This window comes from Orycteropus afer, unplaced genomic scaffold, assembly GCF_000298275.1.
Source record: "Orycteropus afer afer isolate SDZICR_OR568_19922 unplaced genomic scaffold, OryAfe1.0 scaffold00237, whole genome shotgun sequence".
NCBI classification, from domain to species: Eukaryota; Metazoa; Chordata; class Mammalia; order Tubulidentata; family Orycteropodidae; genus Orycteropus; species Orycteropus afer.
This window is the reverse complement of record NW_006921824.1, coordinates 3,114,034-3,131,129: the sequence shown is the minus strand read 5'-3', so window position 1 is coordinate 3,131,129 and position 17,096 is coordinate 3,114,034. Positions and strand designations below refer to the sequence as shown.

General features: G+C 36.9%; 1 protein-coding gene across 1 annotated transcript in view; it reads right to left on the bottom strand.

The window, feature by feature from the left end:
* Nucleotides 1-15,568: 15,568 nt before the first annotated feature.
* Nucleotides 15,569-17,096, bottom strand: part of SYT16 (synaptotagmin 16) — a 146,740-nt gene continuing 145,212 nt past the window's right edge. Inside the window, exon 6 of the mRNA XM_007949091.2 lies at nucleotides 15,569-15,882. Within this exon, the coding sequence (XP_007947282.1) occupies nucleotides 15,569-15,882 (314 nt within the window). The remainder of the gene's footprint in view (nucleotides 15,883-17,096) is intronic.

Below are 17,096 nucleotides of genomic sequence, written 5' to 3'. Positions count from 1 at the left end.
CCCTCTTCATCTGGAACTACTTTAAGAAAAATATGTTGAAGGACATGAAGGGAAATCTAATCTCAAAGTAATCTCAAGATCACGGACTTGGTTGCAGAGCTGGAAATAGAACACTGGTATAAGTTTCATCATTATTGGACCATTTATGCTTATAGATGTAATTCTATAAATTCTCCATTTCTTTGGGTATTTGTGTAGTAAGTGATTAGAATAAATGTTTCACTGAACAATTTTGGATTTTAAAATTAAATATTAAAATACCATACAGTTTTCACATTAGAATTCACCCAAATTCCAATCTTCTCACAACTCAATCTTGTCCCTCATGGAAAGGATCAAAGGTCTATTGTTAATCCTGTCTCCTACTCCTTATCTGTTTACTGAAAAGGATGACATATTTCATTATGGAGAATGAAAAACCACAACAAAAAAACAAATCCACTGCCACTGAGTCAGCATATTAAAATTCACTAGAGCTTGATAAGTCATCCAAGCTTCCTGTTGAACCATATCCCTGGATCTCCCTGAAGAACCTACATAGAAACTAAAGAGTTTATAAAGCTTACAAGACATAAAATGTGATTTTATTCATCAATAAAATATAACTTAATGTGATAAATATTTTTTAATTACCACAAAAGAATTTAAGGACCAGAATCATAGATGCTTGCTTCAATTATTTTAACATTTAAGGGTAAATAAGCTTCTGTTCAAACAATGTGAAAGGGTAGCAATTGTTTGTTAAATTTTAATGAACATGATGGACTCTAAGACTAATAAACTGAAAAATGTTACCTGTGCAATATTCTCCTTTTGCTCAATATATACTTTTTGCTTTACTGCTTACATTTATATAGTTCATGCATACATATTGACACACATTTGTGTGTCTGATAGTACACAAATACATTTAGAAATGTTTGCTCTTGCACCAGCTAGTGACACAAAGTCTTTTGCCCTATGGTTATGGAAATGTGAACTCAAATGGTATTTGTTTGCAACAACCCTCCTTAACAGTGTCGAGATGCTCTAAGATGACTGAAGGTGAGCATGTAGAATCCATAATCAGCCCATGATGCTCTCATGCCACCATTGGTTAGGAAGAACTGAAGCAACAAATGAGCTTGCAGCATCACACCCAGAACTAGCTCTCCTTATATAATCACCAGCACCACAGCATTCCAAATAAGATGATATATTTTTTTAAAATGTTAAGTGTGCCAGATACTGTCTAAAAGATTCTTACCAAGCTGTTTTATTTTCCTGGGCACCCAAATAAACTGCAATTCCCTGCCTTCTTCAGTATAGGTGGAGCCAGGTGACTAGTTCTGGCCAATGACTAGTTTTGGGCAGAGGTGAATGTCACCATCTCTAGGCCTGGCCCTTTAAATGTCTCATTTGATTTTTATGCCTTTTCTTCCTCCCTATTTGCACAGTAATACATTCCTTCAGAGTCCCTAAGGACTTTGAGATGGCCAAGTCACAAAAGGAGCTTTAATCCCTGAGATACTGCTAGAAGAAAGCTGCCTGGGCAAAAATCATCTGTATTGGATATAAGATTTGTGAGAAATAAACCTTTCTTATGCCAACTCACTGACATTTGGAGTTGTTTATTACAGCAGGTGAGAGCCCTGGAGGTGCAGTCGTTAAGCACTCAGCTGCTAACCAAAAGGTTGACAGTTCAAACCCACCAGTCACTCTACAGGAGAAAAATGTGGGAGTCCACTTCCATAAAGATTACAGCCTTGGAAGCCCTATGGGGAAGTTCTACTCTGTCCTGTAGGGTGGAAATGAGTTGGAATTAATAGCAACATGTTTGAATTTTCCCCCCCCTTAATTACAATAATTACAGCAGGTAGCAGTAATTATCTCAATGAATAATCAAAACTGGTGAAAATAAATTTTCCATAAAATATCTATAGGAATTTTCTGTTTCCTTTCTGCTTTGGGGATGTCACTCATGTTTTCACTGCAATAGAGGCGTCTGATTATAACAGATCTACTCCCTCTGCTTTGTGACTGCTGCTTCTGAGCCTTGTGAACTTCACCTGGGTGTACACAGAGGCAAAAGGGCTCTGAACAAGAGCCTCTCAGATGAATGATTATCTAAGCTTTGATGAATAATTACCTAAGCTTTTGTACATGTGAGCTTTTGTCTCCTCGGATATAATTTAGCTATTTCAGGTGAAGCCTACATTGATGTATCTCCTTTTTTTCCCACTTGCCGTCCAGTAGATTCTGACTCATGACTCCATAGCGGCAGAGCAAGCAGAACAGCTCCATGGAGTTTTCAAGGTTATGACCTTTTGGAAGCAGATCATCAGGACTGTCTTCTTAGGCACCTTTGGGTGACCTGAACCTCTAACCTTTTGGTTAGAAGTGGACTGCTTTACCAGTTGCACACCCAGGGACTCCATGTATTTACTACTTATTCAGTATTCTTACTTACTTTAAATCCAATCCTTTAAACTAGCATTTGAGTTGATCAAAACCAATTAGTCACTTGTTCACCATAAAAACCTATGCTAATACAGCACTCTGAAACAAGTCAATTCTATGGATCATAACTGTAGTGCATATAGTTCTGATATATATGTATGCGTGAAGTTGGTATGGTTTTGAAGTTACTGATTTTTGCATATACTAAAATAATATCATTCAGGCCCATAAAATTTGCATGTTGATGCTGCAAAAGTGAATCTTTTTTTAATATAAAAAATTTTCACACATATACATATAAGCCATCTGCTTAAACTTTATTGATAAAATCAGTAGCAGCAGTTTTACAAAATTGGAATGATTTTCAGTTTCAAACCACCATAGATTCAGCTGCAGCAGACATTTTGTACAAACTGGGGCTAATGTTTCTTCTATGTTTCTGTTTTAAACAAAAAGCAATTAGAATTTTTCCTCATGCATTTAAATATCTAATACAGAAGTAGTTTTTAGGTGGCATAAAATATGCTTTCCAACATCACTGTGAGACTGAGGATCTGCCTTAAGCCTTATTTATACAAGAAAAACAGCAAAATTCTTCTAATCATGAATTTATTCTTCATCACAGTTAAACAATTCTATATTTTCTAACACATTTTCAAAGATATTTATAACACAGGAGTACTGACATTAAGTATTTCACTGACTTCCCCAGTTAAAACACAAGACGTAACAGTCATGAACCCATTCTTACAAAATACTAAACATTACAAAATGTAGAAAGGCATTCTAGTTTTTTAACAATTTAAAAAGTTTCCAAGCCTTTTCCTATACACTAATTATGCACTGATAGAGAAAATCCAGAAATGGGGTGAGCCGTTACATTCCATAGCTGTTCTAGTAACAGCTAGAGAGAGATACATTCATGCTTTGTAAATAGAGGACACCATAAGTCAATAATAAGTCACACTGTGAGAAACCAAAGTACACCTACATGGAATGTCCTGAAGATTCTCAGAAGTATCTAAAATGAAGGTTCAATTCTTTGGATGAGAAAATACCCACCCCCTCTTTAATCCTCTGGACCACCCAGAGACGTTCTGCTGGAAAACACTGGAGGAGGGCAGTATGCTAACAGCCAGGCCTGAAAATGACCTTGAAACAATGGGAAAGGTTTGGGGCAGACTTAGAACGAGTAAGTCTGTCCTTGAACAATCAAGGAATGTCTCTAGTGACTTAGAAATCTAGAGGAAGACCAGATTTTATATTAAACCATTTTATATTAAACTACCCCCCAAATGAAATCCATAAAACTACTGACCACTGCAACAGCCAGAAACTCTGGACAGGCTAATACCCAGAAATAATGCATTAAAGTAAATATGGAATTTAAAAAGTACAGGTTTGCAAGGTTAACCTGTCTCCAGCATTCAGCTGCCAGTAGAACAGTGATACCAAGAGCATGTACTCTGTCCCAAGAAAATTATGCTCCATGTTGGGTAAAATCTCCTGGAAACAGTTACATATGTTCAAAATGAATGAATCATTCACATTTACATTTTTTCATGCAAGTTCTTCAAGGACACCCATCAAAAGTTGAGATATAAAGGAAAACCAATAAAATATTTTAAAACAACAGAGTTCACACAGTATGCATATGGTGAAACATAAATGTGTGAATGTGAACAACTGTTTCGGATGCCATATGAAGAACAAAAAAATCCAGAGTCAGATTTATCTTGCACCGTGAATATAAATAAAATATTGCCATGAAATCTTAGATGTACCTTGGAAATGATATATTTTTTTCAATCTCTACCTCGTCTGACAGATAAGAAAGGGCTTTAGGATTGCGTGGGGGAGCAAAATCACTTGGGAGAGGAGAGATAGAGAGTCTAATTCTTCAAAAGAAAAATAATAATGTGGATTGAAGAACCTTTTTTGGTGGGGGTAAGATTTTTCCAAGTACTGTATTTCTATTTCATCTTATGAGGGCAAAAAGTGCTATTCAACTTAATGTTTCTCTGTATTCAAAGTTAGATTGTTGTAAAGAGGAAAGGTCTGTATTCAACTCAAAGACTGACACACACACAAAAAACAATTTTGCTGTCAATTCCAAGTCATAGGAACTCTATAGAACAGAGGAGAACTGCCCCAATAGGGTTTCCTAGGTTATAATCTTTACAGAAGCAGATTGCCACATCTTTCTCTCAAGGAGCCTTGTGGGTTCAAATTGGCGACCCTTCCATTAGGAGCTAAGGGCTTAACCACTGCACCACCAGAGTTCCTTAACGACCGGTAAGCCTGCTGAAAAGATGGATTTGTGATCTGTTTGTCCTGTAGTTGAATGAAAGTATTAGAACCTAGTTGTTTATTTTTATCTTTTCAAAGGCTAAAGACAATCCCAACTGGAACTTTCAGTCAACCAATTACTGACATCCTATGAAGATAGCTCAAAGATTGGCAGAGATCTGAAAGTGTCAATTCCTTGAAATACTGACATAAAGAGTTGATCCAACCTTAATGTATCAATAATAAAATAGCTTACCCTCTTCAAAAACCCTTAATTTTACAAAGTATTTACCTCCTATTGCATCATATCTATGGTCCTGGTGCATAGTGGATACTCAAAGTACTTGTTATATTAGTGAAGGAATAAATGGATCTTATTCCTACAACCACCCAGTGAAAAAGGTAAAATGAGTATTAATATTCTCATCTGATGATGTAAAAATTAAGTGTTGGAGAACTTGGGATTGACATTCATTTTAGTGTTCATTAGGGAAAAACTTGGTAGTAGAGTATAGGCCTCATTCATTTTAATCCAATATTCTTTCTACAGCTACACCTTCATCTTGGCAGTAATGCCAGGTTTCAAAATTTGCTGCAGCTACAAAACAAAGGGCAGTCAGTACATAGAAATTGTGTCAAAATGTTCATCTGATATTGATCATCTGTCAGTCCTCCCCAATTACCCAGTATGATTACTAGCATTATCATTCCAACATCCATCTCCTTTGCTCATGCAGCCTATGTATTATCATGGGTCATCCTTCCATTCAGAATTCAGAGCTGCTGTATGATCCAGATGTTTACATACCACTTTCAGTTAATTTATACAACTGACTGTGACGGGCGTGATCACAAAGTTTCCCTTTCTCTTGGCAGGAGTGGTAAATGCAGTCATATAAACTAACAGCAGAAGGTGGTTTTCTATCATGAATCAGTAATAGCATAATTAGCACTTTTTATCAATGTATATGTAAATCATTGCTCAACAAAAGAAAACAGTACAGAGCTGCTAAATTGACGGGTTGATCATATCCTGACACCCGGAAGTCCTGGGGTGGCACAGATGGTTAAGTGCTGGACTACTAACTAAAAGGTTGGTAATTTGAACCCACCCCCAGGTGCCTTGGATTAAAGCCTGGTGATCTGCTTTTTGAAATATGGAACCGTTCTACTCCGTATACATGGAGTCACCATGAGTTAGGGTCAACTCGATGTCTGCTAACAACAACACAATAACAGCATCAATCCTGACAGCCACCTGAACTGTCTCTGTTTAGATTTCAAAGGAGAGAAAAAAGTCTTAGGTAGTTTAACATAAATTATAAATTAAGTGATATATTCATTAATCTTTTCCCCAAATGTAAGACAAGCCCAATATCACCTAGGTGAAATTGATTCCAGATTAGAAGTTGCTACATTTTATGTGATAGCAATTCATCTATTTTTCCTGAGAACATGCACATCAACAAAATTTACTGTGGCAATTGGAACTAAAATAAAAGTAAATGGATCGCAATCCTCTTCCTGAAACCAGAGGGACAATCTTACCCCAATAACTACTACTGCAAGTTCCCAGTTACAATAAAGTATACAAACACTAACGTCTTCTGACAAGTAAATAATGTAAGTGTTATTATTTAAATAATGAACTCTACAATAAAATTAAATTTCAGAGTTTGGAAACAGAAAATGATGATAGTTAAACAACATAATACACATAATCAATGTCACTGAATTGTACATTTGAGGAATGTTGCAATGCCAAGTGTTTTTGTTATATATTTTTACCAAAATAAACAAAAAAATTAAATTTAAAAATTCTGGAAAGATCTTTGGGTTTCATAATAACAAAATTTGTAGTTGCATTAGTATGGTGGCATAAGAAAATACTGTATTATAATTTGACAGAGTTATGAATGAATAAAGATTATCATGGCCCGCAGGGATCTGCGGCAAAACTAGCAAGCTTTGCGCAAGGTGCCAGCTAGAAGGAACTTGACAAACAAACTCTTTCAAGGGAGAAGTGTGGCCCTAGTATGGAAATACATTTACAGAAAAAAATACATGAAAATGTCTTTCTTTTAGTGTACATGTTCCATACCTAATCAGAGTTTTTATTGGTAGTCTTCTGATATCTTTCCCCAAACAACAAGGTCTTTATCAAATAAGAAAAAAACACTTTTTATTATGGGCCATCAAGTGGGCAACACTTTAAAAAAAAAAGTCTTCAGAGAGAGTTTTTAGGCCACCATATATTCTGACCTAATTTACATAATATTGAGACATGTTTGTTTAAGATGAGTTTTGTGATGTTAATAATTGCAAGCAATAAATCCATTGGGAAAACTGAAAGCATCAAGAGTTAGGTTTATACTGACTTGAAATTCTTTTTTGAAACTAAAAAACAATTAGTCTCTCTGCCAAGGGAGGGATACTCCCCGGGTTGACCTTTACCAATTTCATATGAATGCCCAAATGTGTCTACTTTTTAAAAGCTCAGACAAGCTTTAATCAAAAGAAACAGGGAAGTAAGGCAGGGTTCTTTGTTTATATTGTCACACCTTTATCTAGAAGCTATTGCTCTTAGCTCAGTCTTTCAAACATAAAAGGCAGCAATGCCCTTTACTATTAAAACACAGAGCTTATGACAGAGGTGCCATACATGTCTGTAAAACCCTAGCATTATAGTATCTAACTTACTTCCCTACAAAGGGCCTTCAACATTCAATTATAAAAGTCAAAAAACACTAAATATCCAACTTCTTTTTCATGCTACAACTCAGAGCATTTACTGGAATGAAATACTGCAGTTCTCCCCTCAAATACAAAACATAGTTATTTCTTTTGAAGGTAAGTAGAGATTGACAAACTAGTATATTTATGTCTTAACTAAAGGCATAATAAGAACTTTCACTTTCCTTAAATCCTTTTGCTTTATGGGGGAAAAAGAAACCATTACAGAAGAAACATATTAAGGTGAAAATTAAAAGATAATAAAAGATCTTATTGTTTGTCTAGATTTCTTATCAGAAGCTAATGAAAAATGGAATATTGGAAACAAAAAATAATTGCTGAACTCAAATTGTTTTATTCATTTCCTAACTCCAGACATAATATGCTCGGTACATATCTTTGGAACAAATAAATGTTGCATAAACTAAAACAATGAAAAAAATAAAAGTAGGTACTTTAAAGAGAAATTGAAGTAAACAAAAATCATGCATATATATGACAATGCAAAGAGAGAGTCAAGGAGCCCTGGTGGCACAGTGGTGAAGTGCTCAGCTGCTAACTGAAAGGTCAATAGTTTGTACCTACCAGCTGCTCCATAGGCGAAAGAATTGGCAATCTGCTTTCCGTAAAGATTTACAGCTTTGGAAACCTTATGAGGTAGTTCTGCTCTGTCCTATACGGTTCCTAACCAAACCAAACCAAACTCACTGCCATCAAGTCGGATCTGACTCATAGCGACCCCTCCTTGGGTTTCTGAGGCAGTATCACTACGGAAGTAGATTGCCTAACCTTCCTTCTGAATAGTGGCTGGTGGGTTTGAACAGCCAGCCTTCTGGTTAGCAGTCAGATGCCTTAGGCACTACACCACCAGAGCTCCTATAGTGTCTCTATGAGTCAGAATCAACTTAATGGTCATGGGTTAATAGTCAGGCTTCACATCATCCTCAAAGTGGAATCAGTAATATTAGCACTCAAGGCAGCCTTAGTGAGCAATGCACAGCAGCTAGCAAGGTTGGAAGAACATTCTAAGAACATTCACAGACCTCCATGACTAACTATGAGTTGGTTCTATAAAGCCTCAAGCTGTTTCACAGGTTCTACAGTGGCAATAAATGTAGCTGATTATTGCCTGTGTGTCTAGGATACTGCTTTGTGGCCCAAGGCAAACAAAAACAGTCCAAGCACCATAGGAGAGGAAACTCACCCAGAGCCTGCAGGGATCTCCAAAGTCACCTAAACAAAGCCGGAACAGCAACTCTCCAGAGAAAACCTTCTATGATGCAGAGAAAAATCAATGAGAGCGAAAGAAAAAAAATATCCAACGAGGCAGAGGACAGGACTAGAATGTTGTAGTTGTTCATTCTGTTTTGAGGTTACATATAAACTCTCAGACTTGGAATTTTATAAAGCCTATTTTCCTGGATGCTCCCAATCTCCTTCTGATAGAGCCAATACCTAATGTAGACTTTCCTATTCTAAGAGACTTCCGAAGACGATGATTCTGTGACCTCCCTGGCAATTCCTTCTCCAAAAAGACCAAGGTCGACTCAACACCTGGGCTGCCCAGAAACTTTGTCCAATAAATTCAGTAATATGTGTCACCTCCCCTCCCAATGACCCATAATAAGAAATTCTAGTTTTTATGGCATGTGATTATGCAAATTTAACGTGTATACACAACAACAACATACTAGGAAGCATTATTTTAATTTTGATGTCTGATTGTTTCAATTTGTAGTCACAGCACTCTGAAAAGATTTTAAGTTCTGTGCTACTCCACCCAAGAAACTCCAACAAATAAATTTTTGAATCAATGAAAAAAACACCATTCATGTACTTCTCCTAATAGCTAAGCTAAACCTCTCCTGATACCCTTTAGATGGATGCTCTGATTCTGTCCACATAGCCAAGAAGAGAAGCTGTGCAATGTCTTCTTGATAAGAGCTCTTTACAGTCTTGACAGAAATCACTCCAAGCCTTCTCACATCTCATTCAACTGCCTTAACTCCCCTACCAAAAAAAACAAACCATTGCCGTGGAGTTGGTTCCAACTCGTAAACTTCCCCAAGCTGAGAGATTCTACTGTGATTTCTTCTTGCTTCTCCTTAATTGAGAAGTTCAGCACTTGAGCCAGTGCTTCTGTAAGGGTATATTGGGAGGGCAGCCTCATGGTTCCACATCCCAGAATCATGCTTACTTTAAAACCACAAATAGTACGTGACACAAATAGTACATTGTACTTGGTTACACTGAACTTGAGATGGCATTTCCTTCCCCAGATCAAATATCTACAAATGCATTTCTAAATTCTTAATTAACTCTTCAAAGTTTGAATCACTTGAAAGCTGAATGTGCTTTTTTACTATAACAAGTCACTCCTAAAAATTATTTTTTCAATGAGTTATTATTAATTCTGATAACATTCCTTTCATTATGATCCCTTAAAGGAAACAGCGGTAAATAATTAGTTCTGAATAAAACTTCTCAGTCTATCCCTTAGATAAGTTTTGATAGATATATTATTAGACCATTTATAAATATTATCAATAAAGATATGATATTGATATAGAATATGGTAAAAAAAAATTTCCATTTTTAAAAGTGTCACTGTAGTGTCATACCATTTAATTTTTCAGAGAAAAGTTGAAATATGTACTCATGTGGCCATCTCTGCCATCCCTTTAATGAGGACAATGAGGTATTCTATATATGTATAAGGAATAAAACAATAGAGCTGAGATGAGGGTAAGGACATATGACAAGAAAGAGAGAAGACTTGTGTATAATTTATCAAAACGTGTGTATAAGCACATGTTTTGACTTCATGAGCCTGTCGTTTGTAAAGTATCTGTAAATTGTTTTTAGGTTTTTCTCTAGTGTTATTATTACTTTCACTAGAAAGAGAAAAAAGAAAAAGATCTTAAATGCTTTTTGCTTTTTGAAGGACAGTTGTGAGGAAGGATTATTGAGTGCTTACTACATGCCAGGCACTGTGCTAGGCACATTACATCTGCTATTTCATTATTATTATTATTATTTAAATCTTATGAGGTAGGAATTATTTCCATTTTCCAGTTGAAGATACTAGGACACAGGCTGATGAAATAATTTTCTTAAGGCCACACAGTAAGCGGAGTTCCATTCAAACCCAGACTAACAGTACAGCCTGTGAAACTTCACTGAATCATGTTAGACCAGTTCCATTTCCTCCCATCTTTAAGTGCTTTCTCGAATTCCACAAGTATCAAAAATTATAGCTACTCAACTTGAAATGTCTTTTGGTCCATTAATTACTCTTCCTGACTATAAGCAGTGGATGCTGAAGGTATTCAGCATATTGGTTTATTCTTTAATCCTTCCATACACATGTTGTTGTTGTTGTTATGTGCCGTCAAGTTGGACCTGACTCATACTTCGTGGTTTTTTGTTTGCTTGCTCTGTTTGTTTTGCTTGGAATTTTCTTTAGAACAAACACAATGATTAAATGTTAAGACAACAGAATAGCTGAAACATCAGGCATTGTGCAGGCAGTAAAAAACTATTATGATACTATAATAGTGGCTGTATGATATATAATTTGTCAAGCCCATAGAAAACATAGTGAACCTTAATGTAAACTACGGACTTTACTTAATAATTAAAACTATTAAATTTAAAATTACCTATTAAAATCTATTTGTCATTGAAGGGTTATATCTTGGATCAAATAAAACAAACTGTTTCCTCAAAACCAGGGAAGATGTCACAGATGTCACACAGGTTTTCTAATCCTGTTTCTTTATCAATAAAGCATATGTTTCCATTTGACTTTAAACATTTACAGATTATCCCTTCCTACTCACTTTTGTTATCTTGATAACCAAAACCAAACTCACTGCCATCAAAGTCAATTCCGACTCATAGCAATCCCCACTGGGTTTCCAACACTATAAATCTTTATGGAGCAGACTGCCTCACTGTTCTATCATGAAGTGGCTGGTAGGTTCAAACCACTGACCTTCTAGTTAGCAGGCAAATGCCTTAACCACTACCACCAGAGCTCCTTTGTTATCTTGATACACTTGAGTCTTTTGCTCTAAAGGGATAGGTGGGCTTTTGGGAAACCCACAGTTCAATGTTCACACTGCAGCATCAATTAACTCATTTAGTAACTATCAGAGAAGCACTTTCATGTACTCTAATGATAGCCTCAACTTAAATAATGCTTTATTTTCAAAGGAAAAAAAAAAAAAGGCTTCTGATTCTCAGGTAAGATAATTTAGTACATTCAAGATGGGAAGCACAATGAGTAACCAAAAGTTAACTACAATTTGTAAAATATTGGGAGATCTGCATACCAAGAAGGAAGAGGCTATGTTCAAGCCTCACTGTAGCACCTAGCACATTGGAGCTGTCAGTGTTTGAGATGGAATCACTTAACTTTCACTGAAAAGGAAATCAAAGTTAACAATATCTAAAGTGAATGATAAGGAGGAGCTCTAGTGGCACAGTGCCTAAGACATGTGACTGTTAACCAGAAGGCCGGTGGTTCAAACCCCCCAGCCACCCTGTGGAAGTAAGACGAGGCAATCTACTTCCATAAATAAAGATTTACCACCTCGGAAACCCAATGGGTATTGCTATGAGTCAGAACTGACCTTGATGGCAGTGGGTTTGGTTTCTTTTTTATGGAAACTGAATGATGGTCCCCGGGTGTGAAAACAGTTAATGCATTCTGATGCTAACCAAAAGGTCGGAGGTTCCAGTCAATCCTGAGGCACCTTGGAAGAAAGGCCTGGTGATTTATGTGTGAAAAACCAGCCAGTGGAAACCCAACAGAGCACAGTTCTCCTCTGACACAAGGGGTCACTATGAGTAAAAACTGACTCTACAGCAACTGGAAAAAACAGATCAGGCAATACTACACTCTCTTCTTCCCATTCAATAACAGTCATGATTCTTTCTCAAACTTGTGCATGTGTGGAATTCTTGAGCGTAATACATCCAAAGGCATTACAAATTCTTCTTCCATTAGGGAAGGCCAGAGCTCCCCTGACAGTTCAGCAGCATCAGCAAAACAGAGGCCAAAACAACCGTGCATCACACTGGAGCCAGTGAAGGGCAGGGGACAGGAGAGCAGGTGCTGGACTGCCTGGTGAATGGTCCATTTAAAAGCCTAACAATAGTCAGAGGGGAGCAAGGAGCGCGACCGCCACCACCGTGACTGGTGAAACCAGCACTTCCCAATTCCATGTACTCTCATGCCCTAAAAGAAGGGCACTAGAAGGCGAATCTCCATAAACTGAGTGAATCATTTGCCTTAAACAATAGTATTTAAAAGGCATGCTCTTCAGAAAAAAAAAAAAAAAAAACTATGAAAAGAACTACTCATATAACAGAAATCAATGCTTCTTCAATTTCAAATGTCCCTATGAGATATTCATCATTAGTTGGACAAAATGGGCAAAAGGAGCTTTTTCATCACAGAACCAACTAATTATCTTTTATAACTCTTTTGAGAAGCAAATGGAGATGTAAAAGCTTGAGTGAAAAACATGTTAAATGTATTTGTGTCTAGACTTTGCCAAGAAAATAGTAAGAGAGTTTAAGTGCACAAAATCAAAAGATCTAACTAAACTAGAATTTCAAATCAATGTAAAAAAAAAAATCAGCCTCATATTTGAATGTATCTTGTAAATAACATTTCATATTTATACAGCCAGCTTTATGGTAAATGTTGCCATATATTCAGACGTACAGGCATCCTATGTAGCAAATAGCGCCAGCACAGATATTGGTAAAGGTATAAAAAGTAAAAAAAGGCTTCACAGAGAACCTCTCCCCTAAATCGCTGCATGTTCCTGTAAACTGTGTCATAGGCAGACTACCGGAAAACAAATCAAACCTACAAGGATCTCTCTGCTTCACCAGCAAAAAGCCTTCAAAGTGGGGGGGAGGGGGGGTTCAAGGCAGCCGAAAAGGAAGTAGAGGTGATTATTAGGCAGCATGAAACGAGGGCTGCAGGGAAATATGAGGAGGAAAAAATCCAGGACTGTCTGTACAATATATGCAGATTTTTTTCAAATGTAAATTGTAAAGTGAATGCTGCTTTTATGTTACTGCATAAAGAGAAGCACAACGAGGCTGCTTCACTTCCCTTCAAACACAAGGGCATAAAGAGAGTAAGGGATGTGAAAAGCCAATTCTCTGTGCCACTACTTAATCAATTGCACTCAGTTCCACTTGATGTCACAGCCATGCTGCAAAGACCACTCAGCAGTTAATGGATATAATGTTGGAAAAGCACTTTGAGGCCTTCCAAAGAAAGGTAGGGTAAAAACCCAAAGGAGCATGGTATATTACTTATGCTCAACAACTGAGCACATTACCTATGAAACCAGGTCCTGAGAAGAAATTAAAACATTAATTTATTTTGCTAACTCTTATTCTTCCATATAAAATCACATCTTTCATAGATTAAAGCCAGAAAGCATAACAGAGTTCACCAGTGCCCTAGACTGGTCTTGTCAGGATAACCATTACACAGTGTAAGGAATAAATATGTTCTTCAAGTGTTACAGCCTACGCTTACAATCTGTCAAAATGTGGAGCCGAGGTGGAGTTACATGTTTTTAACTGTATACATCCATCACTAGCTATCACTCTTCCCACAGACAGGAAAAAGTCAACAATGAAACATAAAAGCTAAAAATAAATGACTGAGCAATTGCTCAGAAGAGCTGCACGTTGGGCACAATGTTAAATGCACACACATTCCTTCCTTTTTCTTACTTCTGCCAATTTAAAGTAATTGAAATTAAGGGCTCAAATGCAAGAATAAAGAAAAACAAACATGCACTACATAAATATGTAAAAGTCACTCAGAAGTAAAACCCCATGCTAATAACCATACAAGATCAGTGTTCTGAATGGCATGTGCCCAGAATGCAAGTCATGACTAATATCTGTTGTTGCAAATGCCATGAAAAATGACAGTTATAGGCACTTCAAATGCTCAAAGACAAACTTAGGGTGTTAAGTTTCATCCATACAAGCCGAAAATAGTTCTTCATTCATAGGTGCTTCAACATGTTCATGTCTGATAGCAAATCAAATCAGTATTTATTAAGGATCCAATGTGTACAATTCACTAAGCTTTAATGATCGGAGATATTGCATAAAATGAATCTGATTTACGTGCAAGAGTACATTCAAAATATATTTGAGTATGTATAATTGAATATAGAAAAAGCATAATCCACAAAGAGAACATCAGATTTAGAAAAATCGATAAACCCATGACTTAGTTTTTTTTGGTATTCTTCTCATTCAGTAAGAATTCATTAGGTGAGAAAAGCAGCATAGAAACCTTAGAAGGTAGAAGTTTGAAATGTTACATATCCAAAAGGAGAAAAGGCGTTTTACAACAGTAGTTTCTGAAATCCCTTCTAGCTTCAAAAAGACTCATCTAAGTAAATGTCATAAGAAACCCCAATATATAAATGAAATAGAAGAGGTATTTAATACAAATCTGGTTTGTAACTGCAAGTTCTTACATTTACTTATTTATTAGGTACATAAATGAGGAGGTTTTGATAAAGAGAAAAATATTAAATAGGGATTTATGGTTATAGTTACATTCTTCTATCAATCTCAGAGTCTAATTCATTTCTGTAATTTGGTTTTTGTATCATATTAAGAAAATTCTGATTTATACAGAGAAGTGGTTGCAAATAGTAACATTTAACAAGTCCCTTGCAATCTTGGGTTAGTCTTTTAACAGAGATAGCAAGGGGAAGCTTCAGTCCCTAGTCTGAACTAAAACTCAATAACTTAGCACAAATTAACTCATCATCACTAGTCTCAACTATGATAACATTTTCCATATAGTACTTGACTGGATGCACAGGTTTTTTTGAAAAAAAAAACAACAACACAGTATTTAAATCCAAATAAAACCTTTGAGAAACCCAAGAGCTCCCCACCTAGTATCATGAGGGGTCAGTAGAACTTCTATTTGAAAGCCTGTCTTTAAAAAGCCAGCCAAGATGCGTTGATTTATTGTCAGGAGTCAGCAAGACAGGTGAGCAGTGAAAACGCAGCACACAAACACACTCCTCTTGCAAAACTAGGATTCGAGCAAGGTGTGCCATCTGCAAATTTGTTGACCTTTGGTTTCCTTCATTTCCTCCCAGTGGTCTTGTTCTTCTTCTCCACTGCTATTTTGGCCCAGAGCAATCCAACCAATCATCTCTTTACGCTTCATAGTACGCCTATTATAAACTGAAATCATCAAGGTAACATCAGATAGCTGAAAGAGGGCCACTTGGAAAACAAAGGTCTCCTTATAGACCGGATTGGGCTGACCACGTCGAATGGATGTCTTGCAGCGGGACATCTCTTGGCCCACAGAATTAAGGAGAAAGAGCTTTCCATATGTATCTAAGGAAGAAAAGGGGGAGGGGAAAATGGAAAACATCAGTGCTTTCTGTTTTGCTAGTTTAGTAGTAATATTTGTATGGGCTGCAAATTGCCATTTCTTCTTTGAACATACTAGGCAGTATCCTTAGACCTGGTACTTGATGTTGGACCAATACATCTCACATGAATTATTAAGGAAAGGCATTATGACCTTGAATGCTTAATGTTTCATGCTGTCCACTCTCCACTGCATTCCTGGTACTCATTAGAACCTCTGCAAGTCAAGGGGTGTACACATGCATAGGTATGTGTGCAGTAGTGTGTGTGTGGATGTGTAATTATTTGTCCACATTTTATTTATATAACAAGATAAATACATACTTTTTGTTTCATGCTTGTTTTTCTTTTCATAGTCATAATACTGGTTTATGCCTAGATTAAGGAGTCTCTTTTCTCCTCACTCTCTATATACTCTTTGGGCCACCTCATCTACTCCCATGGCTTCAAAGGTAATTACCGAGCCCTAGCTCTAGCCTAGACCTCTCTCTCAAGCTCAAAACTCAACTGAATACCAGGCGCTTCTCTTGTACATACCACACATACCTCTCACTCAAAATGCACCCCCCCAAATTGAAAAACTTGCTGCTTCTGTGTTCTCCATCTCTGTAAAGAGTAACCTAATCTATCTAATTATGCAAGCGAGAAATCAAGATTGCATTTTCTGGCAAGTCTGGCTGTCTCACTCCTAGTTCACTCAATCAGTTATCCAGCTCTGTTGATTCTACCTCCTAAATAACAAATCTGCCTACTTCTTTCCATCCCCAATGTCAATGAACTCTCAGTGTACATGTACTGTAAGCTCAGGAGACCAGCATCTCTTACATGCATTACTGCATGTTTTCTAACAGATCTCCAGCCACTAGACTGTCCCAATCCCAGAGCCAGAGCAATCTTTGGAAAATGCGGATCTGGTCATGTCATTCTCACTAATAAATAAAGACCAAAGCTTCAATGACTTCCCACTGGACTCAGGATAAAAGCTAAACTTCTTGGAATAGACTATGTATGCCTGCTCTACTTATCCTCCAGTCTCACTGCGTACCACTGTTGCTTTTATACAAGTCTCCTGTATTCAACTACCTTCATGCCTCCAACCCACTGTGCTCTCTTTCCCTTTTACCTCTATACGTGCTATTTCATTGCCTTGCACAAAATTCTGCCTACGCCCCGATGTC